Source organism: Vanessa atalanta, chromosome 20, assembly GCF_905147765.1.
Source record: "Vanessa atalanta chromosome 20, ilVanAtal1.2, whole genome shotgun sequence".
Classification (NCBI taxonomy): Eukaryota; Metazoa; Arthropoda; class Insecta; order Lepidoptera; family Nymphalidae; genus Vanessa; species Vanessa atalanta.
The window spans coordinates 9,583,227-9,603,213 of NC_061890.1; the positions used below are offsets into that span (position 1 = coordinate 9,583,227).

The following is a 19,987-nucleotide window of genomic DNA, read 5'->3' on the forward strand; positions in this document are numbered from 1 at the left end:
ATATGTTGCTTAACACGTAACACTTAGCATTCGTTAAACAATGCTCTGTCTCATTCTTTCGAATGTCAAACATATCATGCCAGAAAGAGAGGGTGTCTCAGCGAACACCCGCTAAACAACGTCTATACTACCCTGACCTTGACCTTGTCAGGTTGAGGGTATGGCACCGTTGTAGTGGTTTGCATTCCATAAAGTAACGTAACCACTAAATATATTTCTTATTCATATTATATTGAATGTCAGGCTTGCGTCAGAATGCCTTCTTAATTTTTTTTTGTAAACAATCCGATACTACTAACGCCCCACCTGTCGTATGTTGCCAGAGATCTTACGCAAGTGCCAACAATTGTACAAAGTTTTAACTCAATCGTATGATGTTTGACGAACGCATACGACACATATAATACATAGTTTATAATTTATATATAAACATATATGAATGTAGACCGGTGAAAATACACATATATTTTTTAATATGATATGTAGTGACTTTCCATTATCATTAACTCAGTTCTTTTCTTTGCTATGAGACAATTAATCATCGAATCTATTAATTTTAGTTATCGAATGATTAGTCGAAACGTTCTCGCTTATCTTGTCAATAGATCATTTCCATCTGTAACTGTAATTGAGAAGTCAGTTGACAGAATTGTATAACTCGTCTGTACCTCTGTTTTAGCCAATGCAATCTAATTCAAAACGTCCTTTAATTTGAGTTTATTAACCTCACACGTTGTCATTCGAATGGAATTTACGTAACCGGAGCACACGTGCAGGAAATAAATCAATATATTGATACGTGAAGAGAAACTTGTACCACTTTTTAAGCATATTGTGCACTTTTGGATTTAGCACACTTAAAGTTTATACGAAGGAGTACAGGAAGCTAATAATTAAATATAATAATGACGCCCGCGGCCTCGCTCGTGATTTAGGAGTTTTTCGTCAGGATAGACTTAAGAAGACTCCAAGGAAGAACTTTGTATGTTCTTCCTTGGAGTTCAAGATTGCTTCATATCTAATTCCTTCAAATTCGCTCACGTGGTTTGATCGTAAAAGTACAACAGACAGATAGAGTTACTTTCCCATTTATACATCATTGTGAACTAGCGATAAACTGGGCCATAGCTTACGTCCATACTGCCGATGTTAAATGGCAAACAAATTATTGACATTGGTAATGATAACAAAGTTTCGTCCAGCCAAGTCTCTTCCTCAGTTCTCTCTCTTCCAAGTAAGTTATTTTTCGTCTCATCTTTCGCATTGTTTCAATCTTAGAATGTATTTTTAAAATTATTAAGTACAAGCTGTTTAACTGTAGCCTACAAATTGTTATGGAATTTTGTTATTTAAATTTAACCTACTGAAATTTAAAACAATTATATCTACTTCTATTATGTCGTCTCATATTTATAAGCGAATAATAAATGTCGAATGGGCGACAAATAATAATGACTAGATTGATGATGAAAGGCTTCGCTCGGGTAAAAAAAAAAAAATTCCATAAACGTCGATCTATAATTAATTTTGGATAAGTTTCCATCGAGTATACTTCCTGCACGATTTTTTTTTTATTAGACACTTTCTGAACGCACCCGTAAACGTCAAACATGGCTGCCCGTTGATCTGTCATTTGATTGAATTTAATGGATTTCATATCGAAATATCTCGATTGTACGAATAACATATATCCGTATGTATAAAATTTTTTTTATCGATCTATAATTGTGAATAGATTTGGATGGATGGGTCGTAGGATGGTATCGTAGACTAGCAAGAAATTATTAATATAGATGATTTCTTAAAAAGTGAATGTTTTTATGAATGAAATAATGAATGTATTCGTCTGCTTTTAAAATGTTAAATATGATAAGAGAGATCCAATCGATAGTAAAACGTGAAACGCCAAGGGTCATTACGCATTGCCGTTTGGAATCGAGCCAATAGTTTCGCCATATATCTGAGTCAGGTTGGGTCGCGCCTCGCGCTTTACGAACGTTGTTCACATTCGTCGAAACGTTCAACCATTCATCGAATACTATTGCAATCGTTAAATTGTGACTTTATGAACTGGGTCTTATTTTATTTATCATATAGTCTTGATTCTATACCTCGTCCTAACTCGTTGATTGCAACAATCTATAGCCATTGGTCCTCGATTGCTATTTCATAGGTGTCCGTTTCTATTGTAAAATTCCGCAGATGTTTTTAACTTTGCCGATTCATCAATTCGAATCATTTATAAAAAATACATTTTATAGGTGATAAAAAAGCGTGGATTATTGTATATAACTAACATAAGTACACACTACGGAATTTCTTGCGAGTTCTTCTCGCTGGTGGTTCTTCCCGCTCATCTTCATTGTGAACCGGTGGTAGCTTTACCTTTAGTTTTGTAAAATCTCGAAAAAGCCTTGATTTAGAGAATGAAGGGATAGAGGTTACATCTGTGCGTGCTGTGCTGTGTAATACCTCCTGCGCAATGAACGTGAATGAAATGGTCTAAAAGAGAAAGAGGAATTCCAGCTCATAATCCGGTCTTTACGCTAATTACGAGCGGTATTATTCCAGAGAACCTTTGGTTTAGATTATAAGTACGTAACTTTAGTTAGGGGGGAGTATTTGATGGATGTATTTACACCTAAAGACATATCAATAAATATATCATGCGTAAACTACGTGTTACATGTGTATACAAATACTGATAAATATTAGATAAATAATATACTAGAAATAAATCTATACTAATATTATAAATGCGAAAGTAACTCTGTGTCTGTGTGTGTGTGGTCTGGTGTGTCTGTTACGCTTTGACGGCCAAACTACTGAACCGAATTTGATAAAATTTGGTACGAAGCAACCTTTATGCCCAAGGAAAGGCTACATTTTTATATTTAACACTTGACTAGTAATATTGGAATAGTCCCTAAAACGCGAAACCGCGGCCCAATACTTAAGTACTAGTTTTTGCAAGAAATGAGAATCAGGATTCAACTATCGTAACGAATACTTTATTTGTGACTAGCGGGTCATTCGCAATGTAAGCGCAAAAAAACTTTTTCACGACATCACTTTAGAAACCTCTAAAATTATCAGTGTTGCTCAACTATATTGTGCATGTATGATACATCTAAACCTTCCTCTTGAATCATATCTATCTATTAAAAAAAATCGCATCAAAATCCGTTTCGTAATTTTAAAGATCTAAGCATACATATGTACTATGTCATGATTACGAGTGTATTTGACAGTTGGCCTGGTTTAAACAAAGCAAGCTGAATTAATGTTATGAGTTCTCGGAGGACGATCTCTCCGTACGGAATCTAGGTCCTGCTTTAAAACTCGTCTATTAATCCTGTTTTATGCGCGACGATACCCCTCATTTATATATGCGTCATGTCATGCGATCTATGTAAGGAAAACATTACATAAATACATAAGCAGCCTGTAAATTTCCCACTGCTGGGCTAAGGCCTGCTCTCCCTTTGAGGAGAAGGTTTGGATCATATTCCACCACGCTACTCCAATGCGGGTTGATGGACATTCCAAATTAGACACATGCAGGTTTCTTCGCGATGTTTTCTTCACGGCCGAGCACGAGATGAATTATAAAAACAAATTAAGCACATGAAAATTCAGTGATGTCTGCCTGGGCTTGAACCCGAAATCACCGATTTAGATGCACGTGTTCTAACCACTGGGCCATCTCGGCTCTCAACGTAAGGAAAACGTCTTATTTTATTTGTTGAACATTAAAATGAATTAATTTTAAACCTATATATTAAATCAACTTCTCTCTACTGGTCCGTATTGATAGTCATGGATCATCGTACACCAAATTTATTTTTATCGCTTACCCACGCAACATATACGATCACTTGAGATGAGAGTATGAATGTAAATCAGTGAAGAATATATCGATAGGTATTAAAAACTTCCTGTTACTTTCGGAACACTGATTTCGAAGTCGATTAGAGTAAGTACTGTACAAAATATCACATTGTAGAGGTTGGTAATTCATAAAACAGCAATTCGATTATTCGCAACAAGAAATACGATTCGACGCGAATGAAAACTTCGATTAAATATACGGTAACTTAAATACAACAGTCATAACAGTCTCGATAGAATGTTACATATATAATATATATAATATATAAGCGTTATTACGTTTCAAAAGACAGTTTCAATAGCATGTTATCTATTGTCAACAGATTCTACGACGAATGCAAAAGGAGGTACAACATCAAACTATGGAAAACTTTCACGGACTGCTTCAACTGTTTACCGGTTGCCGCGATAGGTGAGTACTATATTCACTCGAATAAAATACACGAGACGTATCTTTTGGTATGACAAGTGAAACGTAAGGTTTCTTTATTCAGATATTCTTGAAGTAGTTTATATATATTTAAAAAAAAAAAATGTTTCGTCCTAACTCAACGTACAGCCAAAATTAGTGAATGTAGATAATAAAGACTTACTTAGGTATTAAAACTAAAATTGCGAATGCGACTCTATCGGGTTGGTTAGGATAGTTTTTTAATTTATTTTTATAATAAATAAATAAAACTATACATAATAAGATTATGTTACAATAAGAAATAGTTTTTTTGAAATTTCAACTTGAGTATGTAAAATTTGATGGATTTTGTAACTATGAATTTTAGGACAGTTATGACTACAACATATATATGTATTTTTATATACGAAAAACAAAGTTAGCTATTCGTAAAATTCAATTCTTATCGGCCTTTGGTGTGTGTCACATCGGATAAGAAGACATGAAAATGATTAATCTTTGCGTTCGAATCGACTTCCTTGTTGTTTCGTAAATTAAAATAACACTAGACTGGCGTCATCCTCAAATATAATATTAAAAATTATTTCAAAATAATACTTATTATAATATAAAAGTCATAAAAGTGAAATTATCTTGTACTTATTATGGATCATTTACATACAAAAAGTCAAGATAAATTATTATTTAACAGCGTCGGTCGAAGATTTTGTGTTTAATAGGAAGGACTCCTTAGGGTTGAAGTTTGCTTTATACACAATTTCAACAATATCGTTCGAGTAGTTTAGCCGTGATAGACAGACCGATATATAGACGGAGTTACTTTCGCATTTATAATATTAGTATTTATATATTTTATCAAGATGAAAATTTAAGTTTTATGCAAAGTGTTCAAGTAAGCATAACGGCAGGGACCTTTATTTACATTTATAAGACATCAATGCGTGTTTTATACGCAGACATAGTGTAATAATGCTTCGTGATCGTATTGGTACGTTATATAAGTCACAAGCAGATAATGGGACTACAGAGAGAACTCGAAATTCAGACAGATTAAATAATACTATATAACTTCAAGTAACATAGTCAAGCGTATAGAAATGGAGATTTTCTCTATTTTCCAATATGGGTGTTATATATAATCAACAATACAAATATTGTTGTGTTAGATGGTGAAGGGTAAGGTTAGGTTAGTTACAGTTGATGAGCTCTAGAAACTATGACTATCGCCATGGTGGCAGAGATTTCGGAATAATTAATAAATCATCTTTTATCATCGTGCAAGATAAGTCTTTATATCATCTTCATAAACTCAGCCGTGTTTTGCGTGCGTGACACTTTATGCAGATTGAACCGCTTGCCTCCGTCGTGGTAAAGCTACGAGTGATCTTCACGAAGATAGTCTGAATTAAAAGGTTCTATCATTTCGTATTCGCTTTTGCGTATCCTTACAGTAGGTGGCAGTTTGGTAGAATTCCTGGACTAATAATATTGTCTTCCCACGAAAAATCATCGGTACCCACTGGTACGTCATAGAAAAGCTTACACATACAAGACGACAATGATTTGAATGACAATTACGTCACCTCGGTTAAGTAGTCATTATTTCATGAATTCTGTAAATATTTAGTGATAATTACGGCAATAAAATCTCAATTCTCTAGCTTGGCGAAATTTTTTTTTTTTTTTTTAAATTTGCCAAGAAGGAAATTTTTCAATACTGCGTAATGCACAAAGAACTGCAGTACATTAAACAATTTAGTATGCCGGTCGGTGACCCTTCTAGTTACTGCAAAGAATTCGCGGTAGGTATACATAGGGCTGCAACTTTTATCTTCATGAAAAATATTGTAGGCTAATTTTTCATAAGAGTTGCGAACATAATCATGACGACATTTGACAGTTCCCAAGGTTGGCGGTGTATTTGTGTTGTTAGGAATGGTAAATATTTCATACAGTGCCAATAACTGACCCTAGTTGTGGCCATTCGTCAGCCTGTCTAAAGTTATTTATATAAAAAAAAAAAACAATTGAAACGTCATCATAAATACTCACGTCATGGTTAATGAGCTTAGGTAATGAGTGTTACAATATAGCCTGTTGATCTTATTAAACATTTTTTTTTAATTAGTCAAGGGCCAAAGGGTAGTAATTCTCTTAAGATTAAGTCAAGCGTACGTGTATTATGATTATAATGATTAATAATATTCCTTCCCACACTTGCCCTTCTACAGCATTGAAAGTAACACCCTTTAACATATATCGAATTTAAAGGAAACCTTTCAAGGGGCAGCCCTGTTCATTTTATTGAAAGAAAAGTCACGAATAGTGCCTTCTGCAGGAAATTAAGTTCTGTAATTATTCATATTTTTTTTAACAGTTGGAATAAACTTTGAAGATGCCTTAGAAATGTTATTGTGAATGCGAGTTATTTATAGTTTGTTTTTGTTGATGCCGTCTCGTATCCGATCAAGTGTTTTACGATTATTGCCATCTCAAGGGAATCCGATTCTATACGTATTCGTTATTTGGAACAGTCTGAACGATTGTCGATAATATTTTAAAAATATCATTACGAATAGTGGCCCAGTGGTTAGAACGCGTGCATCTTATCCGATAATTTCGGGTTCAGACCCAGACCGGCACTACTGAAATTTCGTGTCGTTAATTTGTGTTTATAATTCATCTCGTGCTCGGCGGTGAAGGAAAACATCGCGAGGAAACCTGCATGTGTCTAATTTCAACGAAATTCTGCCACATGTGTATTCCATCAACGCGCATTGGAACAAAGTGGTGGAATATGCTCCAAACATTCTCCTCAAAGGGAGAGAAGGCCTTAGCCCAGCAGTGGGAAAAATTACAGGTTGCTAATAAAAATGATAATTAATTATTATGAATATTTTTGTTAGAAATGTGTGGTACAGGATCAAATAATGGTTTGCTGAGCAGCGACTTTGAATATCATAATCTTAATTATATTGTTATTTTATTCAAGTATTCTCCGGTTTGGAAAAAAAAATTATAAACTCGTCGGCAATTTTTGATCAATAATTTGGTTTCATATAATAATATGAGGAATGCTATAGAATGGCCTGAAGTAAATTTGTAAGTTTTGTAATGTCCTGTGGTACAGAAACATTACAAAACGCTTTCTTTTTTTGTAGTAAAAAGTGTAAGTACTAAGTACGTAAAAGTTTCCAGCAGTAAAAGAATAATGTCCCACAAACGAGAACTAAGTGTCATTTTTATTTATGTTAAATGTTTTTGTCTCGTTAAGTTTAAGTTAAGGAATATCAAATGAAGAAGAAAAAGTTATAGATAATTTATTTCCAAACATCGCCATAAGTTAGTAAAATGTAAGGTTATTTCGATGGCTACTAGTAAAAGTTTTTGAATATAAATGACGATTTTGAATAAAGACGAACTCCGTGGTCGAGTAGTGTGTACACCGGTTTTCATAGGTACTCCACTCCGAGGTCCCGGGTTCTATTCCGGGTGGAGTCGATGTAGAAAAACTATGTTGCTTTGGGTCTGGGTGTTTGTGGTACCGTCGTTACTTCTGATTTTCCATAACACAAGTGCTTTAGCTACTTACATTGGGATCAGATTCAGGGATCAGGGATCATGTAGATCTTAGATCCAATGATGGCATATTGTAAGAAGTGAAATAACCTATCACTCTAGGTACGATCCAGCGATGGTAGTCATTTTATCATTAGGATTTTTTTTTCATATATAATATAGGTAAACGAGAAAATGGGCCACTTGATAGTAAGTGGTACCCAACCAGACGGGCTTGCACAAAGCCCTACCACCAAGTATAGGTAGCATGTTTGCTAGTGTCCCCTAAAGTAATAATAAATAAAACGCACACAATCCAACAGGTATTCTTATTCCAGGTGACTCATCTTTCGTATTGGTCGAGTACGATTGCATCATAACTTTGAAAATTAATTGATGAAATCATATTCCTTAAGCTATCAGTTTGTTATTTGAGCAACAATTAGTATTGCGAACATCGTTCATATCACTCGATAAAATAAAATTTACTAGTAATTTTGTTATCTAAAGTAATACTGGTATAGTTAAATAACTAGAGTATATATCGTCGTTGCGCCTGCAAAAGGCGTTTATGCCGTTTTAATCGTTAGTTCCATTTATGTAGCTATCGATGTATGAACATCAAATAGCTAAATTTTAAAAATTAAATTATTGAAATTATCACTAAACTGTTCTTAAAGTACGCGCGTATTGAAATAAAATAATAATAACGAATAAATAAAACGGCATAACAATCTAAAAATATGAAAAAAACACGTAGCGACTTTTGCAGGCGCAACGACGATATATATACATACATTAAAGTTTAAACCCCTTAAATTTATAATCGAATTTGTATTTTTTTTTGCTGTCTTTACTTAGTCGTCTCACGCACACTAAGATACCTTGTAAACACAAGTGTTCACTCGTACATTACACGTGGAGGAGCGTCCCTTCGTGACTAAATAGGTCTCTAACAGACTATGGTATGAGTTGAGTTACCGGACACCCTTTGGTTGAGTAATACGTATATAAAGTAAGAGATATACGACTAATTGTCACTCAGGAACCCATTAGTAGTGCGGTGAATGACCATTTAATATTCATAAACAAATATAATTGCACCGTAATGCATTCTTGATGTGCTTACATAGTCAGCTAGACTACTAAGCACATTAAACTCTTTTAAATGAGCTAAATATACAGGTACTTAGTGCGCTTCGCTTGGTTATTAGATCGAGGTCAATACTTTATTTGTTATCGACATTTTTTTTTTTATTAAAAAAAATATATACAATGAACCTGTATTGAGGTGAATCTGAAACGATACAAATAGTCAGTCAGGCATAAATAATCAAATTATTTTTACCCAGGCATTAATAAATCCTTAGACCGGGATTTGTATGATGTAAACTTTTTTCATTAATGTTGAAATTCAATCCCAAAATTTATATGTAAATATCAAGGTCACGTCGTTTCGGTCGAACCTGGATGTTTTATTACGGGGCGTGTTCGCGACAGTTCAAGGGCGTTACGGTTTACGATCACTCGTTTCCTCGTAATTCTTATAATTTAATCTTTACGCTGATTACAAAGGTAACATTAAGCCGTATTCCGTAAATTACTTTCACTGTTCACTCTTGTATCTCACTGTCACTTAATTGTCGTTAATTTATTTTTATACCCGTATAGTTGATTCATACATATCTATGGTTGGTTTTATTATTTTTTACAACTTGTAATGTAAAAATAGTGTATTGTATACTACACGAAACCGCACTTGGCCAGCTTAGGAATTATTTTCCGCCGATAATGCTTATAGAACTTGTTTACAAACCTGTATTCCCAAATTAACCTCACTCCCCTCCTCACAGGGTGAATAAAGATCTTATCGAATTTCATCAAAATCGTCTCAGGGTTTCTTTTGCATTTATAATATAAGTTGTAAATTTAATATCAAAATTATCGAATTACTCCATATTATATACGATACGTATTTATAAACGAAAGCAGATGTTAATTTAACATACGCACATTTCATAACTATAGTACCGCTACTTACGTCTGTGTTCCAAGACGATTACACGAATCGTTTCACTCGATAAAGGGTTTTATTGCAATGTAAATAAAGATTGTGATTGCGTGCACGCAAATTTAGTCGCCAGATGCCGCAAATGTTTAGCAGTTCAAGGTTCTCAGATGCCGTCGATTGACGTTCTATTTCCGGCCGACACGTGCTTTTTTTACCTGGCTTTGAGCGAATTCACGAGGCTGAACACGTATAATAATGAAAGCGTAGATATTTATATAAGCTATGTGAGAATGAATTGAGTCGAAACAAATGAACGTCGCCATTTTTTTTTATATTATATGTGGTCGATTAAGTATGATTCAAACAAAGATTTGGTAGGATTTTAAAGCTGGACATGCATTAGTTCTTGACGTCATAGAAGTGGTTGATGCGCTTAATTTGAGTTCGTAAATATGAATACCCAAAAATCTTTTAGGCGGTTCTTACGCCATTGATGGATTAACACGGAGTGGCTCTATTCAACTACAAAGCAATGTAATGTTGATATTCAGGTGTTCGGCGTAAAATAAAAATATCAAAAAAAGTTCTTCCTTGGAGTTCAAGCTCGCTTCGAAAGTCATCTGATATTTGGTTCAGATGGTTTGTCCGTGGAAGAGTAACCAACAGAGAGACAAAAAGAGCTACTTTCGCATTTGAAATATTAGTATAGATTATAAAATTTAGAGATTTCAATGAAACAACTTTTCCCAATATATGTTATCGACCTGTTAACTGACTGAAATAATCCTCACAACGAATTGGTTGTTTACAGATGGCCTGCTTGAGACAGCTGTTGCCTGAGATATTAATAAGTCCGTCATATTTACATACCAAGTTTCGTAAATAGAATTTTCCCTTTTACACACCATATTGCAGATCGTAATTTGAATTTATTTTGTACTTATTGGAAAACGGTATGTCGAAGGTCGTGTAGGACAAAATGAAACGTTCGACTCTCTAATATAAATATCGATTCGATTAATTTTATTTATATGAAAGAAATTTTAACGGACTCGTTTGGTTTTGGGTTTCATTATGTATTCATTTGCGAATCTGTTCTTCGCTATCTCTATCTCTAAAGTAATTTGTAATATAAACTCAAACTCAAATTCTTTTATTCAATATAGAAGCATTACACTTACTTATTGATAGTCAAATTAAGTACTACCACCGGTTCGGAAAAGGAAACACCCTGACCTGAGAAAATCCGGCGAAAGAAACTCAGCGGGACTTTTTTTTGTCAATCTAATTAAATACATACATTGATTATGAATAGAAATAGCCAGGAAATAATAATAATAATAAATAAATATTGGACAACATCACATACATTACTCTGATCCCAATGTAAGTAGCTAAAGCACTTGTGTTATGGAAATCAGAAGTAACGACGGTACCACAAACACCCAGACCCAAGACAACATAGAAAACTAATGAACTTTTTCTAAATCGACTCGGCCGGGAATCGAACCCGGGACCTCGGAGTGGCGTACCCATGAAAACCGGTGTACACACTACTCGACCACGGAGGTCGTTAAATATATAGAGGAAATATTATAGCCATAACCTTGTAGCGTTAAAAAAGAAAGCTAGTTTGACGAATAAATTAGTCTTAAAGATAACCGGACTAGAGCAAATATTTCATATAGATGAACAATCTATGTTAATATTATAAAGAGATTGATTTTGTTTGTTTGCATGTAGGGGTAATAGCCGGTACAGTTGAACTAATTCTAATAAAAATCACTGGTAGAAAGCTACATTTCTGAGTGCTTCAGAGTATATACATTATATATTTCCATTCCATCAATGACAAATTTTGAATTTATTTAATAATAATATTCACAATATAGATAAAGTAATGATTAAATTTACATTTCTTAAATATATTTAGTACTACGTGTACATACAGACATGGCTCGGTATAATTAAATATCGCCAGGTGGAGAAAGATAAAATATTTGTACGTTTCCTTAATTGAATTTCTTCATTTAATTTGGGTCTCATGCCTTATTCGTTCTTCAGAATATTAGAGCTTGTTGACAAGAATAAGTGTACATAACATTTTTGTTTGTTTTAGTAAATATATATATAATAAATTACATTTTAGGTAAATTAGTGTAGGGGAAATGGAAAATTAGGCCGAGTAATATTAATACAGTTAAACAAATTTAATTTTCTTTGTTTTGTTATTTATTTAGAAAGATATATATGAAAATAAAATTATATATATGTATATATGTGGTTAATTATACATCCTATTACATGTACATAACATATGATTCATAGTTTCAAGTTAATGTAACTTGTTAAATAACGATCCAAAAGTGTCTGTTGGCGTAACGTATAATTTAGTTTTCCGTATATAATTTTAATGTTTTGAAATGAGTTTTAGGGTCCAACGTACTACAAGAGCAGTAATGCTACGTTAGAAATGTTACCTTAAATATTACGCTATTACTTAAGTAGGTCACATATTAAACCTTTCCGAGAATTTGGTATGGGTGGCTCAAGCGCAGGTGGGTTTAAGGGTTCATTTTATTGGATTAGACTTGGTCGGAGCCGTTATTCGCACAATTTCAGCGCTATAGTGAATTGATCGTTTACACATACTTGAATGAGTTTAGAGTGCAAATTAATTTCTTCGCCCACAACCCGTCCATCTATCTCAGTGCTCAAGGCTCATACGTTCTTCAGTACTCGTATTTGCTTTTTTTTCTTCTTGCGACAGAGTAACTAATGTTTTTTTTTTTTTTATTTCAAAATTGCGTGGCTTTGACTGATAATTTTAAAGTTGATTCAGAGAAACAATATTTACGAATTTTTATAACATGATTTTTCTGACTGCATATTTTTGGATGATATGAATTTTCTATTTAACGGAAATAACTATTTCAGTTAAGTGTTAAATTTGTACTTATCGGCATTGTTATTTTTTGTGAGTGTATGATTAAATGTAAGTAAAATAAAGTAATCGCAATAATAATAGTCAATATCCCACTGCTGGGCATAGGCGTCTCCTTTTTTGAGGAGAAGTTTTGGACTTTAAAACACAAATTAAGCATATAAATTCAACGGTCCCTGGTTATGTAAAGTCGCACTTTGGGTATCTTCGAAACCAGATTCGTTATGGAACTAACCAGCAAAAGTATTCCCATTCAGATAAAGTAGTAGTAAAGAATTTGTCAATTCGTTTTTATTACAGTACAATGCGTCGGCCCCAAACAAATGGGTTGAGAACAAGCTAATGATCATGGCGACGCAGTGTAATTGAATTTTCAACGACGAAACAAAAACGTTCCGTCTTTCAAATAAGCGTTCGTTGTATTAATGAAGTGCAGAGCGAGCGTATTCGTCCACGTCACTCAATTTATATTCACGATTCATTCGTAGTGAAACCTGATATGACGGATTTTCACATTATGTCACAGCCTAACAGCTCTGACCTCAAAGTGTCGAGAGAAATTGTTAATTTTGTTAATTTTAAAAATTGCCAGCATCGTCCAAGGTTCCGCTAAGGTTACAGCGTAACGTTTTATGTTTTTACACCGTATCTCTGTTCCAATTTTGCTACTTCCGTTTGTCGAGGATTAGTTTCAACTGTATCATTGTTATGTTCAAACAGTAATTGTTTGTCATATATATCCTCGATGTAAGACTCTGAGGTCGTCTCTATTTGTTCTCGGCGTTGATTATTTTTTTATTTTTTTTTTACTGTCGTAGCTAATTGCATTCTCGAGATATGTTTTATATGTTTTGGGATGAATAAAGTGCCCATTGTCACAGAGTGGAGTAACATTCAATTAAAAAAATATATTGTTGTTTGATTTTTTTTATTGCCAATGAATTAAACATGCGTACATTTGCGTTTGTCTGAATATGAGAGACTTTTCGATTCAAAATGTTTCTTTCATGGATGTTTCCCATCCTACTTATTCGTGCAAGTCGGTACTATTGTCTTGATGTAAAGGAAGGGAAGCGATTGGAAAATTTCTCCTATAGAAACATGTATACGTAATATCGCCTAATCATACCTGTCATCATCGAATAAAACTTGTATGAAACTAGTGGTTGAATGCGGCTTCGCTCGCGTTTTAAGAATCGGTAGTCACGTGTTGGACATAAAAGATTTCTTAAACAATTTATGTAAATGCGTGCGTTTATTTGGTACGCGTCATTACGTAGATATAAGGAAATAATTACGATGCAAATGATAAATTGAGAATAATATGCAAATCGATTTTCGATAAAGTTTTCGATTTCCTTTAAAATATTAATAAAAAATTTATATTCATATTTTAGATTTAGTAAAAATCTACGGTTAAAAAAATAAAATGTATGTGCCGAAAACCGATTCTCCATAATCATTAGAATTAGTTTAATGAGATGATCGGAACCTTTTACCTCCAGTAGATTCGAAGAAAACACGCGGTTGAAAGTCTATAAGACATAGAAAGTGTAATACTAATGTATAGAATACTAAAAATTAAACTAAAGAAAATGTTAATTGAAATTCGGTTATTATCTATTAATTGGCGATTTATTTTGTACAGTACTGTGTTCAATTTAAATGCCAAGGAACACTCACGAATATAAAAAGGTTTAAATTGGTTAAACGATGTCGCCTATTTTAAAGTGATTGATATTGATTACTTCATATTTCTTTGATTAGAGAACATTGGCCTTCTAAAAATATACAGAACTGTACCTATGAGTCTTAAGTATTTAATGGATTTCACATATAATATATTTGTAAAATATTTATAAAGACTTAGTTTCGGTATTGCTACAGATAACGAGTTACACGTCGTTATATCGTAACCTCGAAGGAAATGGTTTAGTATTTGTGGTAAAGTGTGACCTTCGAGTCAGTCTAGTCTAGATATAGTACCTACTAAAATATTTCTGAATAACGATGAATAAGTTTACTTCGATATGTTTCTTTTTTTTACTTTAACTTACAAAACCTTTATAGGTTAAAAATAAAGGTAATTATATTTTTTAGCTAAGCGTTGTTTCAATTAAATGTTATCACGGCATGGAAAGGGACAGTTTTATCTATTCACCTAACACAACTTTTTTTTTCTACTATGTTATACAAAAAGGGGAAAAAAAGTTATTAACAATAATAATACAATATAAAAATACAAATTACAAAAGACAAGACAATTACAAGACAGTTCTTTATTTAGAATATGTACATTTTATATTTGCATTTGTAACAATTACTAATGCGATCACTCAGAAAAATATTGAAGACCAAAACAATAATTATTTGAATTTGAAAACGTCTTAAGCGGCAATTCGGCTCCACTAATAATCGATAAGTGGACGGAAATTTACGTTACATAAGAGAAGAAAAAGAGAAAGAGATATGTATATTTAAGAAGTTTAACTTCTATCACTTCTCAGCTAGTAATCTTTAAGTGAAACAGGTAAATTAATAACATATAAGAATAGAACTGATAGATATAATTATTATCTATCTTTGCGTTTAATTGCTTTGTTTCTTGATATCGAGTGCTACAGTAGAATTTCCTCATAACTAACCAATCAACGTTTTCGTATTATCGCAACGACATCCTGATACGATCTGAGAACATGACGGATTTTACTTACTCGTTCGTCGTACGTTTATTCACTGAGAGGATTATATATATGCATATTAATTATGCAAAAAAAAGTAAAAATTACAAGCTCTGAATGTACCACGGTCGGACTAAGGCATTCTCCTTTTGACAATTCAGTTTGCACGTTATTCGATCACGTTGACAGTTTTTCAGATCTCTAGAAGATATTATCTTTCTATAAATAATAAACACATTTAAGCACATGATTATCTAGTATAGTTAGCTGGGTTTAAACCTGCAATAATCGGTTAAGTTTTACGTGTTCCAACCATTGGGTCATTGCGGCTCGCATATAAAAATGGATACATAATATAGTAGACCTCATGTACTAGTTGACCGCTTTACGGTCGACACCGCGCTATTTATTCTCGTTGTTTTGATGTCATATAATAATATTTTGATCGACCTCGTTACTGAACGTGTCAACGCTCGTCAGCTCAATCTGGCTTTTATTTTTGTACGTCAAAAATATATTTTCGTTTCAATCTAATTATAAAAAATATATGTAGCAAAATACTTCAGTGAGCGACCTTAAGCGATATTACAAGAGTTCAAATTCGGGCAAGAACCTCTGAATTTTCATACTATATATGTATAGTAGGTACTTATTTTGTGTTTATAATTCATCTCAACTTCGGCGGTGAAAGAAAAAATCGTGATGTGGCGAACGAGAATCTGACACGAGTATCCCCACAACCCGCATTAGAGCAGGGTGGTGGAGTAAGCTCCAAACTTTATTTTCAAAAAGGATAGGTCACCCTTAGTAATGGGATATTTACTTCGATATATTATTTTACATAACAGTTTTTTTTTTTTTAAATAAAATTTACATTACCTAATTCACTTGTTATTGTTGACGCTACAAAAGGCCCTCTGATATTATTAATTAGCAAAACTTCCTTTATAGGCGAATGACGAACGCGAGTCTCGTGTACTTCAGAGGTATTGACGTCATGTATTGTTTTGTTGATGTTACGCGCACGTTCATTTCGGAGCTCTATTTTTAAGTTCATTGATTTTGTAGACAGTACGTAACAAAGTATGTATGTATTTGTAAGTAAGCGTGCGTTACTTACGTAATTAATTAATTCCAAATGGTTTTCGTACTTAATAAAATAAAATACATTTATTTTATAAACAGAGTGCAGTACAAGATTGATTGAGTGCCAGAAGAGAAGTTAATTTAAATTGTTAAAATTTTAAATATAATTTATGTAATTATATTTAAATTTAAAAAACTCATATAGTTTACTTGAATAAGATCAAGTAAAGCGTGTTTTTATTTGTTAATTACATAAGATCAGCATAGTGTGGGTCGCGATTCACTGGTCGTATGAATCTTATTACAATAAAAACTAACTGAAATTTAAGTTGATACTTAAATCACGATGACAAGTAATAGGAATTCTCATTCTAGATTCACTTTTACTATACCTCGACTGGTTGCACGAGACATATCGATAAGATTTGATCTTGTCCGACCTTCGCTTTCGCCTACCCTTCGACCTCTCTCTGTCTCTCCACGTGATACTAATATTGGTATCTGTCTCCGTCAAGGTTTTCTCGCTGATTTACAAACAAGTCTGAGTATCATTTGATCTAGAAACTTTTACCATTAATTAAACAAAACTCTTATCATTATAAAAAGAGATTTGGGGTAACCTAACAATTTTTAAAATTTCTTAGTAGCTCTGCTTTCTCAGTAGCAGTTCGATATTTTGAATTTGGCAATGTTAAATCTTCCGAACCTTTAAAAGGACGTAAATTCTTAAAACGTAAGTTTTATCCTAGTCGTGTCCGTCTTATCCATCGGATTATGAGAATTATGGAATAGGCAGTGCGCTTGTGTGCACATCATTCAAACCATACAGAGAAATATCATAATTAATTTATTACGTAACATTTTATATTGGCTTCATATTGCAGAAGATATTTTATGTCAGTATCCATATCTTATGTAGTGTATCTGTGATTTATAAACTTCGATACCGTTTGACTGATTACCACAAAAGTTAGCACATGTGTTTTACGATGATTGCAGTCCACTTTGTTGTAAATCGTCACTAGATATTTGTATAGACATTTATATCGCTCAACCGATCGTCGTGACAATTGGTATGTATAGAAAATATATATAGAAACAGACAGGACGTCTGGTGGGTTTTGCTAGTATTAATATAGAAGGCAATGTCCTCGCTGTCTGACTTTTAACCTACAGCTTAAACTGTAAGACATAGATAATTGAAATTAGGAGAAGACCCTCGTTTCGTGAAGTAGACGCATTAAGAAAGGATTTTGAAAGTTATTAACATCTTCTAATTGACCTATTCATAGTTAAATGCCCTTTAGAATTTCCAAGACAAACATGATCATATGTGTTTCGGGATGGGGTGAGATCAACGTCTACTATGATTATATTGACTGTAAATAGTCTTACAAACACACTAATATACGACAATATTATGATACTTTAATCAGTGTATGTGAAATAAATTGCTAAGTTTTCCAACAGGATTTAATCTTGAGATCTTAGTGAATCAAGGCTGTGGACTTGTAACGCGCTTTAATAATTAACAATTTCAGAAAGTTACCAACACATAAAAGTTATAATAAATAGGTTTCTTAGTCACCAAGGCGTATTGTCAACACAAAAGTTATAATTTTTTTCAAAATGGAGACAAAGTTTATTTACGCGAAATTCATACCTGATAATCTCACTTTTACAGAATAACTATTTACTAAATAATAATATTTTAGTCTTAAATCATGTTTTGTATTCAATAACAAAATTAGTCTCGTATTATTATTTGTATTTTAATAAAATATAATAAATGTAAGATTTATTATTTGTAATTGGGAGCAACGATCGCAAAACAAACCTCGACAGAATTTAATAAAGAAAATTACACAGATAAATAGTCTCGATTTTAAACAAAGGGTCTATGTTCAAGATTGTTTACAACTTGCGTCCATTATTAAGGTATTTTATATTTACAGCAAGAAATAACTTAATTATTTCTACGTAAATGCTTAACTTGATAACGTAGAACTTCATTATTTAGAAATTATTATCTAATTGCAAGTCAATTATGCAGGAAGTATTACTGGCACCAGGTGAGTGCGCAAATACAGAAGTGCTCTTTATACTGTCGAACCTCATGAACCGTTGGGATGGCAATATGACACGGCAGGAGACCCATCAGGCACAGGACCCAACGGCTTTACGAGCTCTATAGCAATCGAAGTTAAATTAAGTTTTATACTTCTTCTGAGAACAGTTTGACAAAAAACCGAATAATATTTCATTTTTATAATATCAATAAACGGTGGTAAATGGACCACCCGATGGTACCGCGATCTATAAACAGAGACGCTGTAAGAAACATTCCTTACATCACACCAATGGGCCACCAACCTTGGAAGCTAAGATGTTAAGTCTCTTGCGCCTATAGTTACACTGGTACCCTTCAAACTGGAACCCAAAACTTCCATGAATTGTTGTTTATTGGTAGAATATTTTTGAGTGGGTGGTATCTACCAAGACGGGCTTACACAAAGCCCTACAACCAAGTAAATTATATAAGCGTCAAGCCTTAAGCTAGCAACTTACGACGTCGAGACATTTAATTATCTAATTAGCTCAAGTAACAGATAATTTATAATCGCACAATTAAACCTAACATTATGAATAGACTGACTGAATTAATGATTAAAAACTTTTAGTTGAAGGTTACGTTCGCTGTTTTTATTACTGTTGGAACTAATAACTCAGACAATGGACTATTGTTTTCAGCCAAAGAAAATGTAATGTAATTTCGTACTGTTTATTTCTTATTGCCAAACTTTTCTTTTGAAATAATGCGAATAAAACCTTTTTTCTAATAGATGATTAGGTAATTCAGGTCCTTATCCGCGTTCTAGATTAGCCCAAATGTAACTTTCATTTTGTGTATAACCTACGCGTGAATCATAATTACTGCATTATCTTTAAAATCATTTTTTGAAAACGGAGTGCTTTTAATGATAGGTTGTTTCCACCGCCATATGTGTTGTTGAGACGCTGCTTACCACATCGTTTGCGTTTCGTATACTTCTGCTGCTCCTTGGTCATTTATTCCACGATAGCGTTCATTTGCATTACTAATAAGATATTTTTTTATATTAGAAGTGCACATTGTTCTACCTGAGGTTAATTTGTCACCACGGCCCTTAGACATTCTTCCGACACCAAATATTCAGTCTTGTATAAAACCTAATGTTACGTACTTACGTTTGCTTACTTACACTGAGGAGTTTGTGATACCGACCCCCAGTTGAGCTTGCAGAAACCTTGATCAACCTAGATCTCTTGCAATAATAATAATATTAATATAAGAATTATATAATTTTCATGCTATTGCTTAAATCGATAGGATGCAATACTGAATTATGGAATTTTCTAGAACA

General features: G+C 33.2%; 1 protein-coding gene across 3 annotated transcripts in view; it reads left to right on the top strand.

Annotated features, from left to right (window-relative positions):
- LOC125071808 (serine/threonine-protein phosphatase alpha-2 isoform-like) overlaps window positions 1-19,987 on the top strand; it is a 35,585-nt gene that overhangs the window by 6,777 nt on the left and 8,821 nt on the right. For all 3 annotated transcript variants that reach the window (XR_007119938.1, XM_047682195.1, XM_047682196.1), the window contains exon 4: window positions 4,215-4,303. Coding sequence is in view for 2 of the 3 variants with exons in the window: in XM_047682195.1 (XP_047538151.1) it covers window positions 4,215-4,303 (89 nt within the window). In the remaining variant the exon portion in view is untranslated. The remainder of the gene's footprint in view (window positions 1-4,214; window positions 4,304-19,987) is intronic.